General features: G+C 45.7%; 1 protein-coding gene across 1 annotated transcript in view; it reads left to right on the top strand.

The window, feature by feature from the left end:
* Window positions 1-6,869: 6,869 nt before the first annotated feature.
* The window catches only part of LOC115081636 (E3 ubiquitin-protein ligase TRIM39-like), a 115,480-nt gene continuing 105,169 nt past the window's right edge, over window positions 6,870-17,180 (top strand). The window contains exon 1 of the mRNA XM_029586059.1: window positions 6,870-7,370. Coding sequence (XP_029441919.1) covers window positions 6,903-7,370 — 468 coding nt within the window. The 5' untranslated portion in view covers window positions 6,870-6,902. The remainder of the gene's footprint in view (window positions 7,371-17,180) is intronic.

Here is a 17,180-nt window from a genome sequence, read left to right as displayed (position 1 = left end):
CTGGGCTGCATTGAGAGAGGAATATTGAGTAAGAAAAGGGAAGTGATTATCCCCTTGTACAGGTCCTTGGTGAGGCCTCACCTGGAGTACTGTGCTCAGTTCTGGAGACCATATCTTCAAAGGGACAGAGATAGGATGGAGGCGGTCCAGAGAAGGGCGACCAAAAACGTGGATGGTCTTCATCGAATGACTTATGAGAAGAGATTGAAAAATCTGAATATGTATACCCTGGAGGAAAGAAGGAGCAGGGGTGATATGATACAGACTTTCAGATACTTGAAAGGTTTTAATGATCCAAAGTCAATGACAAAGCTTTTCTGTTGGAAAAAAATCAGCAGAACCAGGGGTCATGATTTAAAACTCCAGGGAGGAAGACTCAGAACTAATGTCAGGAAGTATTTCTTCACGGAAAGCGTGGAGGATGCCTGGAACGCCCTTCCGGAGGAAGTGGTGAAGACCAAAACTGTGAAGGATTTCAAAGGGTCGTGGGATAAACACTGAGGATCCATAAAGCCTAGAGGATGGGAATGAAGTGAAGAGGCATGGGGTTGGCTTGCGGGAATGACTGCTACTACCAGGTGATTAATACCCTTATTCAATAAGGGGTAGATTTTATAAATCTACGCGTGCGTACAAAAGTACGCTGGATTTTATAAGATAGCCGTGTAGCCATGCGTATCTTATAAAATCCGGGGTCGGCGTGCGCAAGGAGGTGCACATTTGTGCAACTAGTGCGTGCCGAGTTCTGCGCACGCTGCACGTTCCCTCCAAGGCCGCTCCGAAATCGGAGCAACCTCGGAGGGAACTTTCCTTCCACCTCCCCGCACCTTCCCCTCCCTTCCCCTACCTAACACGCCCCCCCCCTCCCCGTCCCTATCTAAACCTTCCCCCTACCTTTGTTGGGAAAGTTACACCTGCTGGAAGCAGGTGTAACTCTGCACGCGCCAGCGGGCTGCTGGCGCGCCATCACCCGACCCTGGAGCTGATCCTGAGGCCTCGACCACGCACCAGGCTGGCGCCACGCTCTGACACGCCCCCAGAACGCCCCAAAATTTGCGCTGCCCACCCAACATGCCCCCCCCTTGTGAAGCCTCGGGACTTATGTGCATCCCGGGGCTTGTGCGCGCCGCCGAGCCTATGCAAAATAGGCTCGGTGCATGCAGGGGGGTTTTAAAAGGGTTACATGCGTACCTTATATGCATAACCCTTTTAAAATCTGGCCCTAAACGTTCAAACGGTTAATGCAACTCCAACATTGCTCTATGCTTCAACAGCAAGAGGAAATGTGGAAAAGAGGATTTGCATTCTGGCAACAACCAACAAAGTTGCACAGTTTGGGTAAACAAATAAATGTGGGAGTAGCTTGCTTGTTGCGGCGGTTACTACCCCAAACTAATTAATCCTGATTCTTCACTTTCAATGCATATCCAGTGCAGATCTCTGCTTCAACGGCAGGAGGGGAATGATGATAAGAGAATTTACATTCAGACAACAACCAACAAGGACTGAATTGCACAGTCTGGGTAACTTGCTTGTTTCGGCGGTTACTACCGCAAACCAATTAAGCCTGATACTTCACTTTGAATGCATATCCAGTGCAGCTCACTGCTAAATGGCAGGGGGAATGATGAAAAGAGGATCTATATTCAGACAACCACCAAGGACTGAATTGCAGTTACTACCCCGAACCAATTAAGCCTGATACTTTACTTTGAATGCATATCCAGTGCAGCTCACTGTTTCAACGGCAGGGGGAATGAAGAAATAGGATTTATATTCAGATAACAACCAACACGGACTGAATTGCACGGTCTAGTTAAACAAATAAACACGAGAGTAACTTGCTTGTTGAGACGGTCACTACCCTAAACCAGTCAAGCCTGATACTTCAGCTTGAATGCATATCCAGCATGGACCCCTGCTTCAGCGGCAAGAGGGGAATGAGGAAAAGAGGATTTACATCCAGACAGCATCTAACAAGGCATTGATATGAGAAGTATGTGTATACAAACATCGGGGTAACTTGCTCGATACGACGGTTACTACCCTCAAATATTAAGCCTTATACTTCACTTTGATGAGCTCCAACACTACTCTCTGCATCAATGGCTGGGGTGGAAGGAAATTAGAATCAAAAAGTTACCAATAAGGGCCCTGAACTCAGCAGTTGCAGTAACAGATAAGTATGAGAAAATAAGTGTGATAGTTTGCTGGGAAGACTGGATGGGCCTTCTGGTCGTCTTCTGCCATCATTTCTATGTTTCTATGTAAGTTCAATTGAATTATTAAAATACCATTGCAGCCATGTCGATCACATTTATTTATTTATTTATTTATTCGCATTTATGAATCACTTTCCAGATAAAATTTTATCGCCCAAAGCAATGTACAAAATAAAACATAAATACATTAAAAATATTCATAAAATAATAAAAACACACCCAAATTCAAAAAAACACATACAGAAAATAATACAATATACAGCAAGACAGCTTATTATTACCATTTCTAATCAGGACTTTATTTCCTAACTGGCAAATTAAACCAATCAACTACCCGCCTGTCCATAAACTAATACCTCCTCATATTTGTTGACATAAACCAGGTTTTTAATTTTTTTCAAAATCTCAACAAATTGTTCTCTTCTCTCACTTCCCTAGGTAAGAAATTCCATCTACTAGAAATGGAATTAACAAAAGACCTAAAACCCAAATGTAGATGTTTACATTTTTTCACATTTCCAGTTTAATGTTGTTTTTTCTTCGACAGACAATATGAATACCTCTTCAGAAGTATTTTATCTTTTCCTTTCGATGACTTGTAAATCTCCATCAGTTAAAACAGTAAGAAATATTATAAAAACATAACTATGGTAAAAATCTTCAACAGGATAAATAATGAGAATTATTATTAAAATGTTATTTAAAAATTGATTAAGCTTTCCAAGGTGTTCTTAAAATGAGAGTATTGCCAAGATAGCGGAAACAGCACCTGTTAGGGCAAGGGTGATTATATGTCTCAGTTGCTTATTTGCTGCTTGCTCAATTGACACTCGATTAACTGCCACACGCTGAAGTGTCATGCTGAAGTGTCCTACAGTTGTTACATTTACCCAGTCAATATTGGGATAATTGAAATCTCCCAAAAATATTGCACTGCCACTTTGGTTAGCCTCTCTAATTTCTCTTAGCATTTCATCGTCCATCTCATCATTTTGGCCAGGTGGATGGTAGTATACTCCTTTCACTATACTCTTACCCAACACACACGGGATTTCTACCCATAAAGAAGACCCTGGAGAAGGACCATCCCTACACAACAAGAAACTGGAGGGAAGTGGAATAGATGATAATCCTTTTACAGTAGAAAATGTATGGGAAGAGCTAAAGAATCTGAAAGTGGACAAAGCCATGGGGCCTGATGGGATTCATCCAAGGATACTGAGGGAGCTCAGAGATGTTCTGGCGGGTCCACTGTGTGACCTGTTCAATAGATCCCTAGAAACGGGAGTGGTGCTGAGAGATTGGAGAAGAGCGGTGGTGGTCCCGCTTCACAAGAGTGGGAACAGAGAGGAGGCTGGTAACTACAGACCGGTTAGCCTCACTTCGGTGGTGGGAAAAGTAATGGAATCACTGCTGAAAGAGAGAATAGTGAAATATCTACAGTCCGGAGAATTGATGGACCAGAGGCAACATGGATTCACCAGGGGAAGATCCTGTCAGACAAATCTGATTGACGTTTTTGACTGGGTAACCAAGGAATTGGATCAAGGAAGAGCGCTCGATGTCATCTACTTGGATTTCAGCAAAGCTTTTGATACGGTTCCGCACAGGAGACTGGTGAATAAAACGAGAAGCTTAGGAGTGAGTGCCGAGTTGGTGACCTGGATTGCAAATTGGTTGACGGACAGAAGACAATGTGTGATGGTAAATGGTACTTTCTCTGAAGAGAGAGCGGTTTTAAGTGGTGTACCGCAAGGATCGGTGTTGGGACCGGTCCTGTTCAATATCTTTGTGAGAGACATTGCGGACGGGATAGAAGGTAAGGTTTGTCTTTTTGCAGATGACACTAAGATCTGCAACAGAGTGGACACGCCGGAAGGAGTGGAGAGAATGAGACAGGATTTAAGGAAACTGGAAGAGTAGTCGAAGATATGGCAGCTGAGATTCAATGCCAAGAAGTGCAAAGTCATGCATATGGGGAGTGGAAATCCGAATGAACTGTATTTGATGGGGGGGGGGGGGGGGGGGGGAGGCTGATGTGCACGGAGCAGGAGAGGGACCTTGGGGTGATAGTGTCTAATGATATGAAGTCTGCGAAACAATGCGACAAGGCGATAGCAAAAGCCAGAAGAATGCTGGGCTGCATAGAGAGAGGAATATCGAGTAAGAAAAGGGAAGTGATTATCCCCTTGTACAGGTCCTTGGTGAGGCCTCACCTGGAGTACTGTATTCAGTTCTGGAGACCGTATCTACAAAAAGACAAAGACAAGATGGAAGCGGTACAGAGAAGGGCGACCAGGAAGGTGGAGGATCTTCATCGGATGACGTACGAGGAGAGATTGAAGAATCTAAATATGTACACCCTGGAGGAAAGGAGGAGCAGAGGTGATATGATACAGACTTTCAGATACTTGAAAGGTTTTAATGATCCAAAGACAACGACAAACCTTTTCCGTAGGAAAAAAATCAGCAGAACCAGGGGTCACGATTTGAAGCTCCAGGGAGGAAGATTCAGAACCAATGTCAGGAAGTATTTCTTCACGGAGAGGGTGGTGGATGCCTGGAATGCCCTTCCGGAGGATGTGGTGAAGACCAGAACTGTGAAGGACTTCAAAGAGGCGTGGGATAAACATTGTGGATCCATAAAGTCAAGAGGCCGCCAATGTAGAGTGGGTGACTCGCCAGAATGATGGCTACTGCCTGGAGACAATACCCTTATTCAATAAACATATACATGCTTACTGTGACTCCAACATCGCTCTAAGCTTCAACAGCAAGAGGAAACGTGGAAAAAAGGATTTGCACTCACAAAGAGGGGAGTAGCTGGCTTGTTACGGCGGTTACTACCCGAAACCAAATAAGCCTGATACTTCACTTTCAATGCATATACAGCATAGTTCTCTGCTTCAACGGCAGGGGAGAAGAAAAAAACTGATACTTCACACATCCAGCAGAGCTCTCTGCTTCAACGGCAGGGGAGAAGAAAAAAGGGTTCGCACTCACAAAGCGGGGAGTAGCTGGCTTGTTACGGCAGTTACTACCCCAAACCAAATGTGCCTGATACTTCACTTTCGATGCATATCCAGCATGGCTCTCTGCTTCAACTTTCGATGCATATCCAGCATGGCTCTCTGCTTCAACGGCATGGGAGAAAGGCTGATACATCACGCATTTCCAGCATAGCTCTCTGCTTCAACAGCAGGGGAAAAGAAAAACTGATGCTTCACGCATATCCAGCATAGCTTCAACGGCAGGGGAGAAGAAAAAAGGATTCGCACTCACAAAGCGGGGAGTAGCTGGCTTGTTACGGCGGTTACTACCCCAAACCAAATGTGCCTGATACTTCACTTTCGATGCATATCCAGCATAGCTCTCTGCTTCAACGGCATGGGAGAAGACTGATACATCACGCATTTCCAGCATAGCTCTCTGCTTCAACAGGAGGAGAGAAGAAAAACTGATTCTTCACGCATATCCAGCATAGCTCTCTGCTTCAATGGCAGGGGAGAAAAAAAAAACTGATACTTCACGCATATCCAGCATAGCTCCCTGCTTCAACGGCAGGGGAGAAGAAAAACAATCAATAAGGGCTGTATAACACAGTCTGGGTAAAACAAGCATGGGTGTAGCTTGCTTATTGCGGTGGTTACTACCCCTACTACCCCTAACTAATCAAGCTAGATATTTCACTTGGATGCAGCTCCATCACTGCTCTCTACATTAATGGTGGGGGTGGAAGGGAAATAGAACCAAGAGCTAAGAGAAACAGATAAGTATGAGAGAAAAAAATGTGTGAAGCTTGCTGGGCAGACTGGATGGGCCGTTTGGTCTTCTTCTGCGGTCATTTCTATGTTTCTATATGATTCTTCTGTGCATTTAGTCTCTTGTGTGAACTTTATCCTGTGGGATTCTATCCCTTCCTGGATATAAAACACCCACCCACCACCCCCACCACACAGTTGCTCTTCCCTATCATTATAAGCCGGGACTGGAGCCTGGTGATGTTTCCTGACACTGTTCAGGGCAGCAGTGGGGCACAAATCTCTTTTTCTTTTGATAGAGGTGAGCTAAAGCAAAGGAGCATGAAAGATTCTTAAGATTTTAAAGGTAATGAACATTGAATCAATTTAAAATCCCTCCTTCCCCTATTCATTTTTCACACTGCAGTTTTAGCTACTTTTTACCCAATCTGAGACTTTCACAGAGGATTGGGTGTTTTTCTTCTTCATGCTGGAGCTGGCAGCACTGCACAAGACTAAGAGAGAGCTGAGTTTGCTCTGCACGCCTGCGGGAGATTGCAGTGTCTGCGGCAGCAGGTGATTTCCTCTTACAAATGAATGACCATACTTGTTTGTTTTCTTGCTGCAAGTGGCTAACAAGGAGAGGACATGGCAGATCTGGGAGACCGTCAGATTTAAAGGTTGTGAATGATGAATCATTTTAAAAATCACACCTTCCCCTATTCACACTGCTGTTTGCTACTTTTTACCTAATCTGGAGTCTTTTCACAGTGGATCTGGTGTTTTTTTCAGCTGGATTTGACAATACTGCTCAAATAGTGCAGTATGCAGAAAGCTGATAAACAACCTGTCCCAGAGAGACACTCCCAAATGATAAAACAATCACAGGTCAGCACAGGAAACTAAAACCGAAAGCTTGTTTTTCTATCCTGCAAGAGACATGGCTGCATCAAATCCGGCTGAGAATCTGCAAGATGAAACTTCTTGTCCCATCTGTTTGGATTATTTTACAGATCCGGTGATCACTGAATGTGGACACAACTTCTGTCGCTCCTGTATCACTCAGACCTGGGAGGGGAGAGACACAAACTTCCCCTGTCCCCACTGCAGGGAAACCTGCCAGCAGAGGAACCTCAGGAAGAACAGGCAGCTGGCAAATGTGACGGAGGAGGTGAAAAAGCTTTGTCAGAGTTCAGTGAGACAGAAAGAGGAGAATCTGTGTGAGGAGCACGAGGAGAAGCTGAAGCTGTTCTGTGAAGAGGATCAGAGACCAATCTGTGTTATTTGTAGAGAGTCCCCGGGTCACAGATCTCACACTGTGACCCCCATACAGGAGGCTGTGCAGGAATACAAGGTGTGTGTCAGTATCTTTATTATCACAGTGTGTCCTGGGGTCACAGATCTCACACTGTGATCCCCATAGAGGAGGCTGAGCAGAAATACAAGGTGAGTGTCAGTATCTTTATTATCACAGTGTGTCCCGGGGTCACAGATCTCACACCGTGACCCCCATACAGGAGGCTGTGCAGGAATACAAGGTGTGTGTCAGTATCTTTATTATCACAGTGTGTCCTGGGGTCACAGATCTCACACTGTGATCCCCATAGAGGAGGCTGAGCAGAAATACAAGGTGTGTGTCAGTATATTTATTATCACAGTGTGTCCCAGGATCACAGATCTCACACCGTGACCCCCATACAGGAGGCAGTGCAGGAATACAAGGTGTGTGTCAGTATCTTTATTATCACAGTGTGTCCCGGGGTCACAGATCTCACACCGTGACCCCCATACAGGAGGCTGTGCAGGAATACAAGGTGTGTGTCAGTATCTTTATTATCACAGTGTGTCCTGGGGTCACAGATCTCACACCGTGATCCCCATAGAGGAGGCAGTGCAGGAATACAAGGTGTATGTCAGTATCTTTATTATCACAGTGTGTCCCGGGGTCACAGATCTCACACTGTGACCCCCATACAGGAGGCTGTGCAGGAATACAAGGTGAGTGTCAGTATCTTTATTATCACAGTGTGTCCCGGGGTCACAGATCTCACAGTGTGATCCCCATACAGGAGGCAGTGCAGGAATACAAGGTGTGTGTCAGTATCTTTATTATCACAGTGTGTCCCGGGGTCACAGATCTCACACTGTGACCCCCATACAGGAGGCTGTGCAGGAATACAAGGTGAGTGTCAGTATCTTTATTATCACAGTGTGTCCCGGGGTCACAGATCTCACAGTGTGATCCCCATACAGGAGGCAGTGCAGGAATACAAGGTGTGTGTCAGTATCTTTATTATCACAGTGTGTCCCGGGGTCACAGATCTCACACTGTGATCCCCATACAGGAGGCTGTGCAGGAATACAAGGTGAGTGTCAGTATCTTTATTATCACAGTGTGTCCCGGGGTCACAGATCTCACAGTGTGATCCCCATAGAGGAGGCTGTGCAGGAATACAAGGTGAGTGTCAGTATCTTTATTATCACAGTGTGTCCCGGGGTCACAGATCTCACACCCTGATCCCCATACAGGAGGCTGTGCAGGAATACAAGGTATGTGTCAGTATCTTTATTATCACAGTGTGTCCCGGGGTCACAGATCTCACACTGTGATCCCCATACAGGAGGCTGTGCAGGAATACAAGGTGTGTGTCAGTATCTTTATTATCACAGTGTGTCCCGGGGTCACAGATCTCACACCCTGATCCCCATACAGGAGGCTGTGCAGGAATACAAGGTGTGTGTCAGTATCTTTATTATCACAGTGTGTCCCGGGGTCACAGATCTCACACTGTGATCCCCATACAGGAGGCTGTGCAGGAATACAAGGTGAGTGTCAGTATCTTTATTATCACAGTGTCCCGGGGTCACAGATCTCATACTGTGACCCCCATACAGGAGGCTGTGCAGGAATACAAGGTGTGTGTCAGTATCTTTATTATCACAGTGTGTCCCGGGGTCACAGATCTCACACTGTGACCCCCATACAGGAGGCAGTGCAGGAATACAAGGTGTGTGTCAGTATCTTTATTATCACAGTGTGTCCCGGGGTCACAGATCTCACACCGTGATCCCCATACAGGAGGCAGTGCAGGAATACAAGGTGTGTGTCAGTATCTTTATTATCACAGTGTGTCCCCGGGTCACAGATCTCACACCGTGATCCCCATACAGGAGGCAGTACAGGAATACAAGGTGTGTGTCAGTATCTTTATTATCACAGTGTGTCCCGGGGTCACAGATCTCACACCCTGATCCCCATACAGGAGGCAGTGCAGGAATACAAGGTGTGTGTCAGTATCTTTATTATCACAGTGTGTCCCCGGGTCACAGATCTCACACCGTGATCCCCATACAGGAGGCAGTACAGGAATACAAGGTGTGTGTCAGTATCTTTATTATCACAGTGTGTCCCGGGGTCACAGATCTCACACCCTGATCCCCATACAGGAGGCAGTACAGGAATACAAGGTGTGTGTCAGTATCTTTATTATCACAGTGTGTCCCGGGGTCACAGATCTCACACCGTGATCCCCATACAGGAGATAGTGCAGGAATACAAGGTGTGTGTCAGTATCTTTATTATCACACTGTGATCCCCATACAGGAGGCTGTGCAGGAATACAAGGTGTGTGTCAGTATCTTTATTATCACACTGTGATCCCCATACAGGTGGCAGTGCAGGAATACAAGGTGTGTGTCAGTATCTTTATTATCACAGTGTGTCCCGGGGTCACAGATCTCACACTCTGATCCCCATACAGGAGGCTGTGCAGGAATACAAGGTGTGTGTCAGTATCTTTATTATCACAGTGTGTCCCAGGGTCACAGATCTCACACTGTGACCCCCATACAGGAGGCTGTGCAGGAATACAAGGTGTGTGTCAGTATCTTTATTATCACAGTGTGTCCCGGGGTCACAGATCTCACACCCTGATCCCCATAGAGGAGGCTGTGCAGGAATACAAGGTGTGTGTCAGTATCTTTATTATCACAGTGTGTCCCAGGGTCACAGATCTCACACTGTGATCCCCATAGAGGAGGCTGCGCAGGAATACAAGGTGAGTGTCAGTATCTTTATTATCACAGTGTGTCCCGGGGTCACAGATCTCACACTGTGACCCCCATACAGGAGGCTGTGCAGGAATACAAGGTGTGTGTCAGTATCTTTATTATCACAGTGTGTCCCGGGGTCACAGATCTCACACTGTGATCCCCATACAGGAGGCTGTGCAGGAATACAGGGTGTGTGTCAGTATCTTTATTATCACAGTGTGTCCCCGGGTCACAGATCTCACACTGTGATCCCCATACAGGATGCAGTGCAGGAATACAAGGTGTGTGTCAGTATCTTTATTATCACAGTGTGTCCCGGGGTCACAGATCTCACACCCTGATCCCCATACAGGAGGCAGTGCAGGAATACAAGGTGTGTGTCAGTATCTTTATTATCACAGTGTGTCCCGGGGTCACAGATCTCACACCCTGATCCCCATACAGGAGGCAGTGCAGGAATACAAGGTGTGTGTCAGTATCTTTATTATCACAGTGTGTCCCGGGGTCACAGATCTCACACCCTGATCCCCATACAGGAGGCAGTGCAGGAATACAAGGTGTGTGTCAGTATCTTTATTATCACAGTGTGTCCCGGGGTCACAGATCTCACACCGTGATCCCCATACAGGAGGCAGTGCAGGAATACAAGGTGTGTGTCAGTATCTTTATTATCACAGTGTGTCCCCGGGTCACAGATCTCACACCGTGATCCCCATACAGGAGGCAGTACAGGAATACAGGGTGTGTGTCAGTATCTTTATTATCACAGTGTGTCCCGGGGTCACAGATTTCACACCGTGACCCCCATACAGGAGGCTGTGCAGGAATACAAGGTGAGTGTCAGTATCTTTATTATCACAGTGTGTCCCGGGGTCACAGATCTCACACTGTGATCCCCATACAGGAGGCAGTGCAGGAATACAAGGTGTGTGTCAGTATCTTTATTATCACAGTGTGTCCCGGGGTCACAGATCTCACACCCTGATCCCCATACAGGATGCAGTGCAGGAATACAAGGTGTGTGCCAGTATCTTTATTATCACAGTGTGTCCCGGGGTCACAGATCTCACACCCTGATCCCCATACAGGAGGCAGTGCAGGAATACAAGGTGTGTGTCAGTATCTTTATTATCACAGTGTGTCCCGGGGTCACAGATCTCACACCCTGATCCCCATACAGGAGGCAGTGCAGGAATACAAGGTGTGTGTCAGTATCTTTATTATCACAGTGTGTCCCGGGGTCACAGATCTCACACCCTGATCCCCATACAGGAGTCAGTGCAGGAATACAAGGTGTGTGTCAGTATCTTTATTATCACAGTGTGTCCCGGGGTCACAGATCTCACACCGTGATCCCCATACAGGAGGCAGTGCAGGAATACAAGGTGTGTGTCAGTATCTTTATTATCACAGTGTCCCCGGGTCACAGATCTCACACCGTGATCCCCATACAGGAGGCAGTACAGGAATACAGGGTGTGTGTCAGTATCTTTATTATCACAGTGTGTCCCGGGGTCACAGATCTCACACCGTGACCCCCATACAGGAGGCTGTGCAGGAATACAAGGTGAGTGTCAGTATCTTTATTATCACAGTGTGTCCCGGGGTCACAGATCTCACACTGTGACCCCCATACAGGAGGCTGTGCAGGAATACAAGGTGTGTGTCAGTATCTTTATTATCACAGTGTGTCCCGGGGTCACAGATCTCACACCGTGTCCCCCATACAGGACTTGGTCTCCAGAACTGAACACAGTACTCCAGCTGAGACCTCTCGAAGGACCTGTACAAGGGGATTATTACCTCTTTTTCTTACTGATGATTCCTCTCTGTAGGTCAGCATTGGATTTAGCTATTGCCTTGGCACATTGCTTCGTTGTCCTCTGATTGCTACACTCTATCATCCCAAGGTTACTGTTTATCCATTGTTGAACTGCAAACAGAGTCTGGCTTGTTGCAGTTTCCTGTTCAGTTTTTCTCTGCACATTTCTGTTTAGACTTTATGGTGTCTTTATTCTGTATTTGATGAGGGCCTGTATCAGGCCAAGGTGAGGTAAGCAGATGAGTTAATCAGATACCCCATGTGCTTGTTTTGAAAAAATACTCTGGGCTGATATTTTCCTGTAATCTGCCCCTTCCCAAGCCCACAGATCTCACTTTGTGACTCTCCTACCGGAGGCTGGGCAGGGCTACAAGGCGTGTGTCAATCAGCTTTTTTAAGAACATAAGAAATTGCCATGCTGGGTCAGACCAAGGGTCCATCAAGCCCAGCATCCTGTTTCCAACAGAGGCCAAACCAGGCCTCCACGACGATCCCATGCTACTGATGCAATTAATAGCCGTGGCTATTCCCTAATTAAACTTGATTAATATCAGTTAATGGACTTCTCCAAGAACCTATCCAAACCTTTTTTGAACCCAGCTACACTAACTGCACTAACCACATCCTCTGGCAACAAATTCCAGAGCTTAATTATGCATTGAGTGAAAAAGAATTTTCTCCGATTAGTCTTAAATGTGCTACTTGGTAACCTCATGGAATGCCCCCTAGTCCTTCTATTATCCGAAAGTGTAAATAACCACGTGAGATCTACTTATTAGGGATGTGAATCGTTTTTTGACGATTTAAAATATCGTCCGATATATTTTAAATCGTCAAAAATCGTTAGAGGCGATATACAATAGGAATTCCCCCGATTTATCGTCAAAAATCGTAAATTGGGGGAAGGGGGAGGGGAAGGGGGAGGGCGGGAAAACCGGCACACTAAAACAACCCTAAAACCCGCCCCGACCCTTTAAAATAAATCCCCCACCCTCCCGAACCCCCCCAAAATGTCTTAAATTACCTGGGATCCAGTGGGGGGGTCCCGGTGTGATATTCCAGTCTCGGGCCACAGGTGCGTTAATAGAAATTGCGCCGGCGCTACCTTTGCCCTGTCATATGACATGCATCCGTGGCCCGAGTCTGGAAGATCACACCGGGACCCCCCCACTGGACCCCAGGTAATTTAAGACATTTTGGGGGGGTTCGGGAGGGTGGGGGATTTATTTTAAAGCAGGGGTCCCCAACCACCGGTCCGCGGACCGGGACCGGGCCGTGGGAGTTTTTTGCCGGTCCGCAGCGCCGCCAAGCACCGGCAGGTGTGTCGCGTGCTCCCGGTCTCTCCCGCTGCCGTTGCCGCCGGGCTGTCAGCACGTTCAAGCCCAGCGGGAACGGCAGCGGCGCTAGAAGAAGCTCTGGCACCCGCGGCTGGCCTTTTCTTCTTCCCGCGCCTGCCCCCCTCCCGTGACCCGGAACAGGAAGTGATACACGGAGCGGTGCGCGGGAAGGAGAAAGAGCCGTGCCGCGTGATAAAGTAGCAGCGGTGGCTGCAGCATCGGTCCCCGAGCAATAGAAGCAGTCGGTAATCGAGAAAGGAGACAGCAGCATGAGCCTCCTGCGGCCGATGGGATTCCTCTTTCTTGGCGTGCGGGAGCTGCTGCAGCTCCCATTTGTGCTCGGGGGGGGGAGAAGAGGAAGCGAGTGAGAGAAAGAGAGAGAAGCAGCCAGCCTGTGTGTGATTGACTGGTCAGAGAGCTGATGTGTGTGTATGTGAGAGACAATGAAAGTGACTACTCAAGGAGATTTATTTATTTATTTTATTTATTTATTTGAGGTTCTTTATATACCGCCATTCGTTTAGTAACATCATGACGGTTCACATATAAACAAAGTTTCGCAGCAGTGCTAGAACAGATAGAAGATAGCAGCAGTGCTTTACAATTAACGTTCAATTAATGAAAGACCATTAGAAAATTTTAACAATGCTTAACTAGAGCAACTGAAGTAAGATATATGGCAATATAAAACAGGCGTAATAGTAATAAAATAATTACAATAGGTAGATGCATGAATTATATACAAATAGTACCAGTAGTACAATAATTATACAGGGGAAAAAGTTGAAAAAGTAGGAGGGTGAGGGTAGTAGGGTATAGGGTAAAAGGGTAGTAGGGTAGTGGGGTAGTGGGGTAGCAGGAGGGGAACTTAGGTAGCATAGAGGGATAATACATATTTACGAAACTTAGACTCAGGAAAGGCAAAAGGGGGATTGCTGGAGGAGGAGAATGGAACTTTATGTGAATGCTTTTAAGAATAACCATGTTTTGAGTTTCTGCTTGAATTTTTTTGGGCATGATTCCTGCCGCAGTTCAGGTGGCATAGTGTTCCAGCAGGAGGGGCCAGCTATAGCGAAAGAGCGTTTTCTGGTTGCATCTAGTCTGGTAGTTCTGTGAGGGGGTAATTGAAGTGTGGCTGCATGTTGAGGTCTGGGGATTCTGGAGTGTTTGCGGAACTGAATGGCATTACTAAGCCAGGTCATATTCTCCGTGTATAGGGTCTTATGTATTAGTGATAGGACTTTGAAGGTGACTCTTTGAGCAACAGGAAGCCAATGCAATTCTTTAAGTATGGGAGTGATATGATCTGATGTGTATGAGATGACTGATGTGTATGTGAGAGTGTGAGACATTAGTCAGGGAGGTGACTGATGTGTGTGTGTGTGAGAGAGAGAAAAAGCATGGAAGTGAGAAGTCTGGGTATGTGGGAAAGCATGGGCGTAAGAAGCCTGGTGTTGTGGGGGTTAAAGAAAGCATGGGAGTGAGAAAGCTGGGTGAGTGTGCATGCATGAGAGAGAGAGACTGCTTGGTAAGGTGACGGGGTGTGTGAGAGAAAAAGACTGGTGTGTGTGAATATGAGAGAATGTGATTCAGGGAATGAGAAGCCTGTGCACGTGGAGAGTGAGCATGGAAATGAGAGAGACTGGTGTGTGTATAACAGAGAGAAAGTGATTATGGGAATGAGAAGCCCATATATGTAAGTAGAATACGGGAGTGGGAAGCCTGTGTGTGTGTGTGTATGGCATGAGAGAAACTGTTCAGGAAGGTGACTGGTGTGTGTGTGCCAAAGACTGTTTGGGAGATGATTGGTGTGTGAGAGACAGAAACTGGTCATGGGGGCATGACTGGTATGTGTGTGTGAGAGACATGGGCACTAAGGAAGAGGACCATAAGTATAGAGCTTAGCTTCTACTGCTGCTTCTGGTGAGTGCCACAGCCTGCAGGGAAGGGGAGTAGGAGAGCTGCTGGAGGGGGTAAGTAAAGGTGGCTTTTTAAGTTTATTTTTCTTGACTGCCATTTTAATTGTGTGATGTCTGCTTTTTTGAAATATTTTATTGGTGTTTGGAGAATGTTTAATAGTTTTTATGAGTTTTTAATTGTTGGATGTTATTCTGTTCATAGCTGTTTTGAAACATTTATTCTGCTTATTAGTATAGTTTTACAATTATTTCTGTATGGGGATCTATAGCTGCTTGCTAGTTCTGTTTTCCTAATAAGAGGTGTATTGGTTTTTAGGACCTGATTTAATATTTGTAGTGTTGCCTTTTCATAGATAGGGTTGCTCCTGTTTGAGTATATTCCATAATACAGGTGTAACTGTGTGCGGATTAGTTTATGTGCATTACTACAGATCCTGGGAGTATGTTAGGTCGGTTCTGTGTCTGTTACCGAGATGAGATATTTTGCTAGCATGTAAGCGTTTGTATCGGTCTTATTTGCTGTGTTTTCTCAGAGGACATGCATTGGTGGTAAACTGCTGTCTTTTCATAAGTAGGGCTATTGAGCCTGGAAGTAGAAGGAGTTTGAGGTGCTGTTACTGAGATGTCACTAGAACCAGAATATCTTTTTTGTAGGGTGAGTTGTATGGGGAATGTCATAATTCTGCTTTACATCCATTATTGTGGGTCAGGGGGGTTCCTGTGGATACAAACTGTACTTTTACATCTAGCCCCGTGACGATCATGGGTCAGTGTGCCATGCATATGAGAACCTATGGTGAGTTGAGTCACATTCACATTATAAATGTCATAATTAAATGATAAGTGTGCACTAAAATCCAACCCCCTCCATAACCCCACCCCCATATGACAAAAGCCCCGCCCCTGCCCTGCCGGGCCATGGAAAAATGGTCTTGCTTGAAGCCGGTCCCTGGTGCAAAAAAGGTTGGGGACCACTGTTTTAAAGGGTCGGGGTGGTTTTAGGGTTGTTTTAGTGTGCTGGTTTTCCCGCTCTCCCCCGATTTACGATTTACACGATTTAAAAAAAAAAAAAAAACCCGCGACGATCCAATTCCCTCCCCCCCCCAGCCAAATCGATCGTTAAGACGATCGATCACACGATTCACATCTCTACTACTTATTCAAGACCTCTCATGATCTTAAAGACCTCTATCATATTCCCCCTCAGCCGTCTCTTCTCCAAGCTGAACAGCCCTAACCTCTTCAGCCTTTCCTCATATGGGAGCTGTTCCATCCCCTTTATCATTTTGGTTGCCCTTCTCTGTACCTTCTCCATTGCAATTATATCTTTTTTGAGATGCAGTGACCAGAATTGTACACAGTATTCAAAGTGCGGTCTCACCATGGAGCAATATAGAGGCATTATGACATTTTCTCTTTTATTAACCATTCCCTTCCTAATAATTCCTAACATTCTGTTTGCTTTTTTGACTGCTGCAGCACACTGAGCTGATGATTTCAAAGTATTATCCACTATGATGCCTAGATCTTTTTCCTGGGCAGTAGCTCCTAAAATGGAACCTAACATCGTATAACTACAGCAATGGATATTGTTTCCTATGTGCAACACCTTGCAATTGTCCATATTAAATTTCATCTGCCATTTGGATGCCCAGTCTTGTAAGGTCATCCTGTAATGTATCACAATCCGCTTGTGATTTAACTACTCTGAAACATTTTCTATCATCCGCAAATTTGATAACCTCACTCATTGTATTCCTTTCCAGATCATTTATATATATATATATATATATATATATATATATTGAAAAGCACCGGACTAAGTACAGATCCCTGAGGCACTCCACTGTTTGCCCTTTTCCACTGAGAAAATTGAACATTTAATCCTACTCTGTTTCCTGTCGTTTAACAAGTTTATAATCCATGAAAGGACATCACCTCCTATCCCATGACTTTTTAGTTTTCTTAGAAGCCTCTCATGAGGGACTTTGTCAAACTCCTTCTGAAAATCCAAATACACTACATCTACCAGTTCACCTTTATCCACATGTTCATTAACCCCTTCAAAAAAATGAAGTTGATTTGAT

The sequence above is a fragment of the Rhinatrema bivittatum genome, unplaced genomic scaffold, assembly GCF_901001135.1.
Source record: "Rhinatrema bivittatum unplaced genomic scaffold, aRhiBiv1.1, whole genome shotgun sequence".
Taxonomy (NCBI): Eukaryota; Metazoa; Chordata; class Amphibia; order Gymnophiona; family Rhinatrematidae; genus Rhinatrema; species Rhinatrema bivittatum.
Note: the sequence above shows the minus strand (reverse complement) of the source record. Positions and strands in the feature narration are given on the sequence as shown.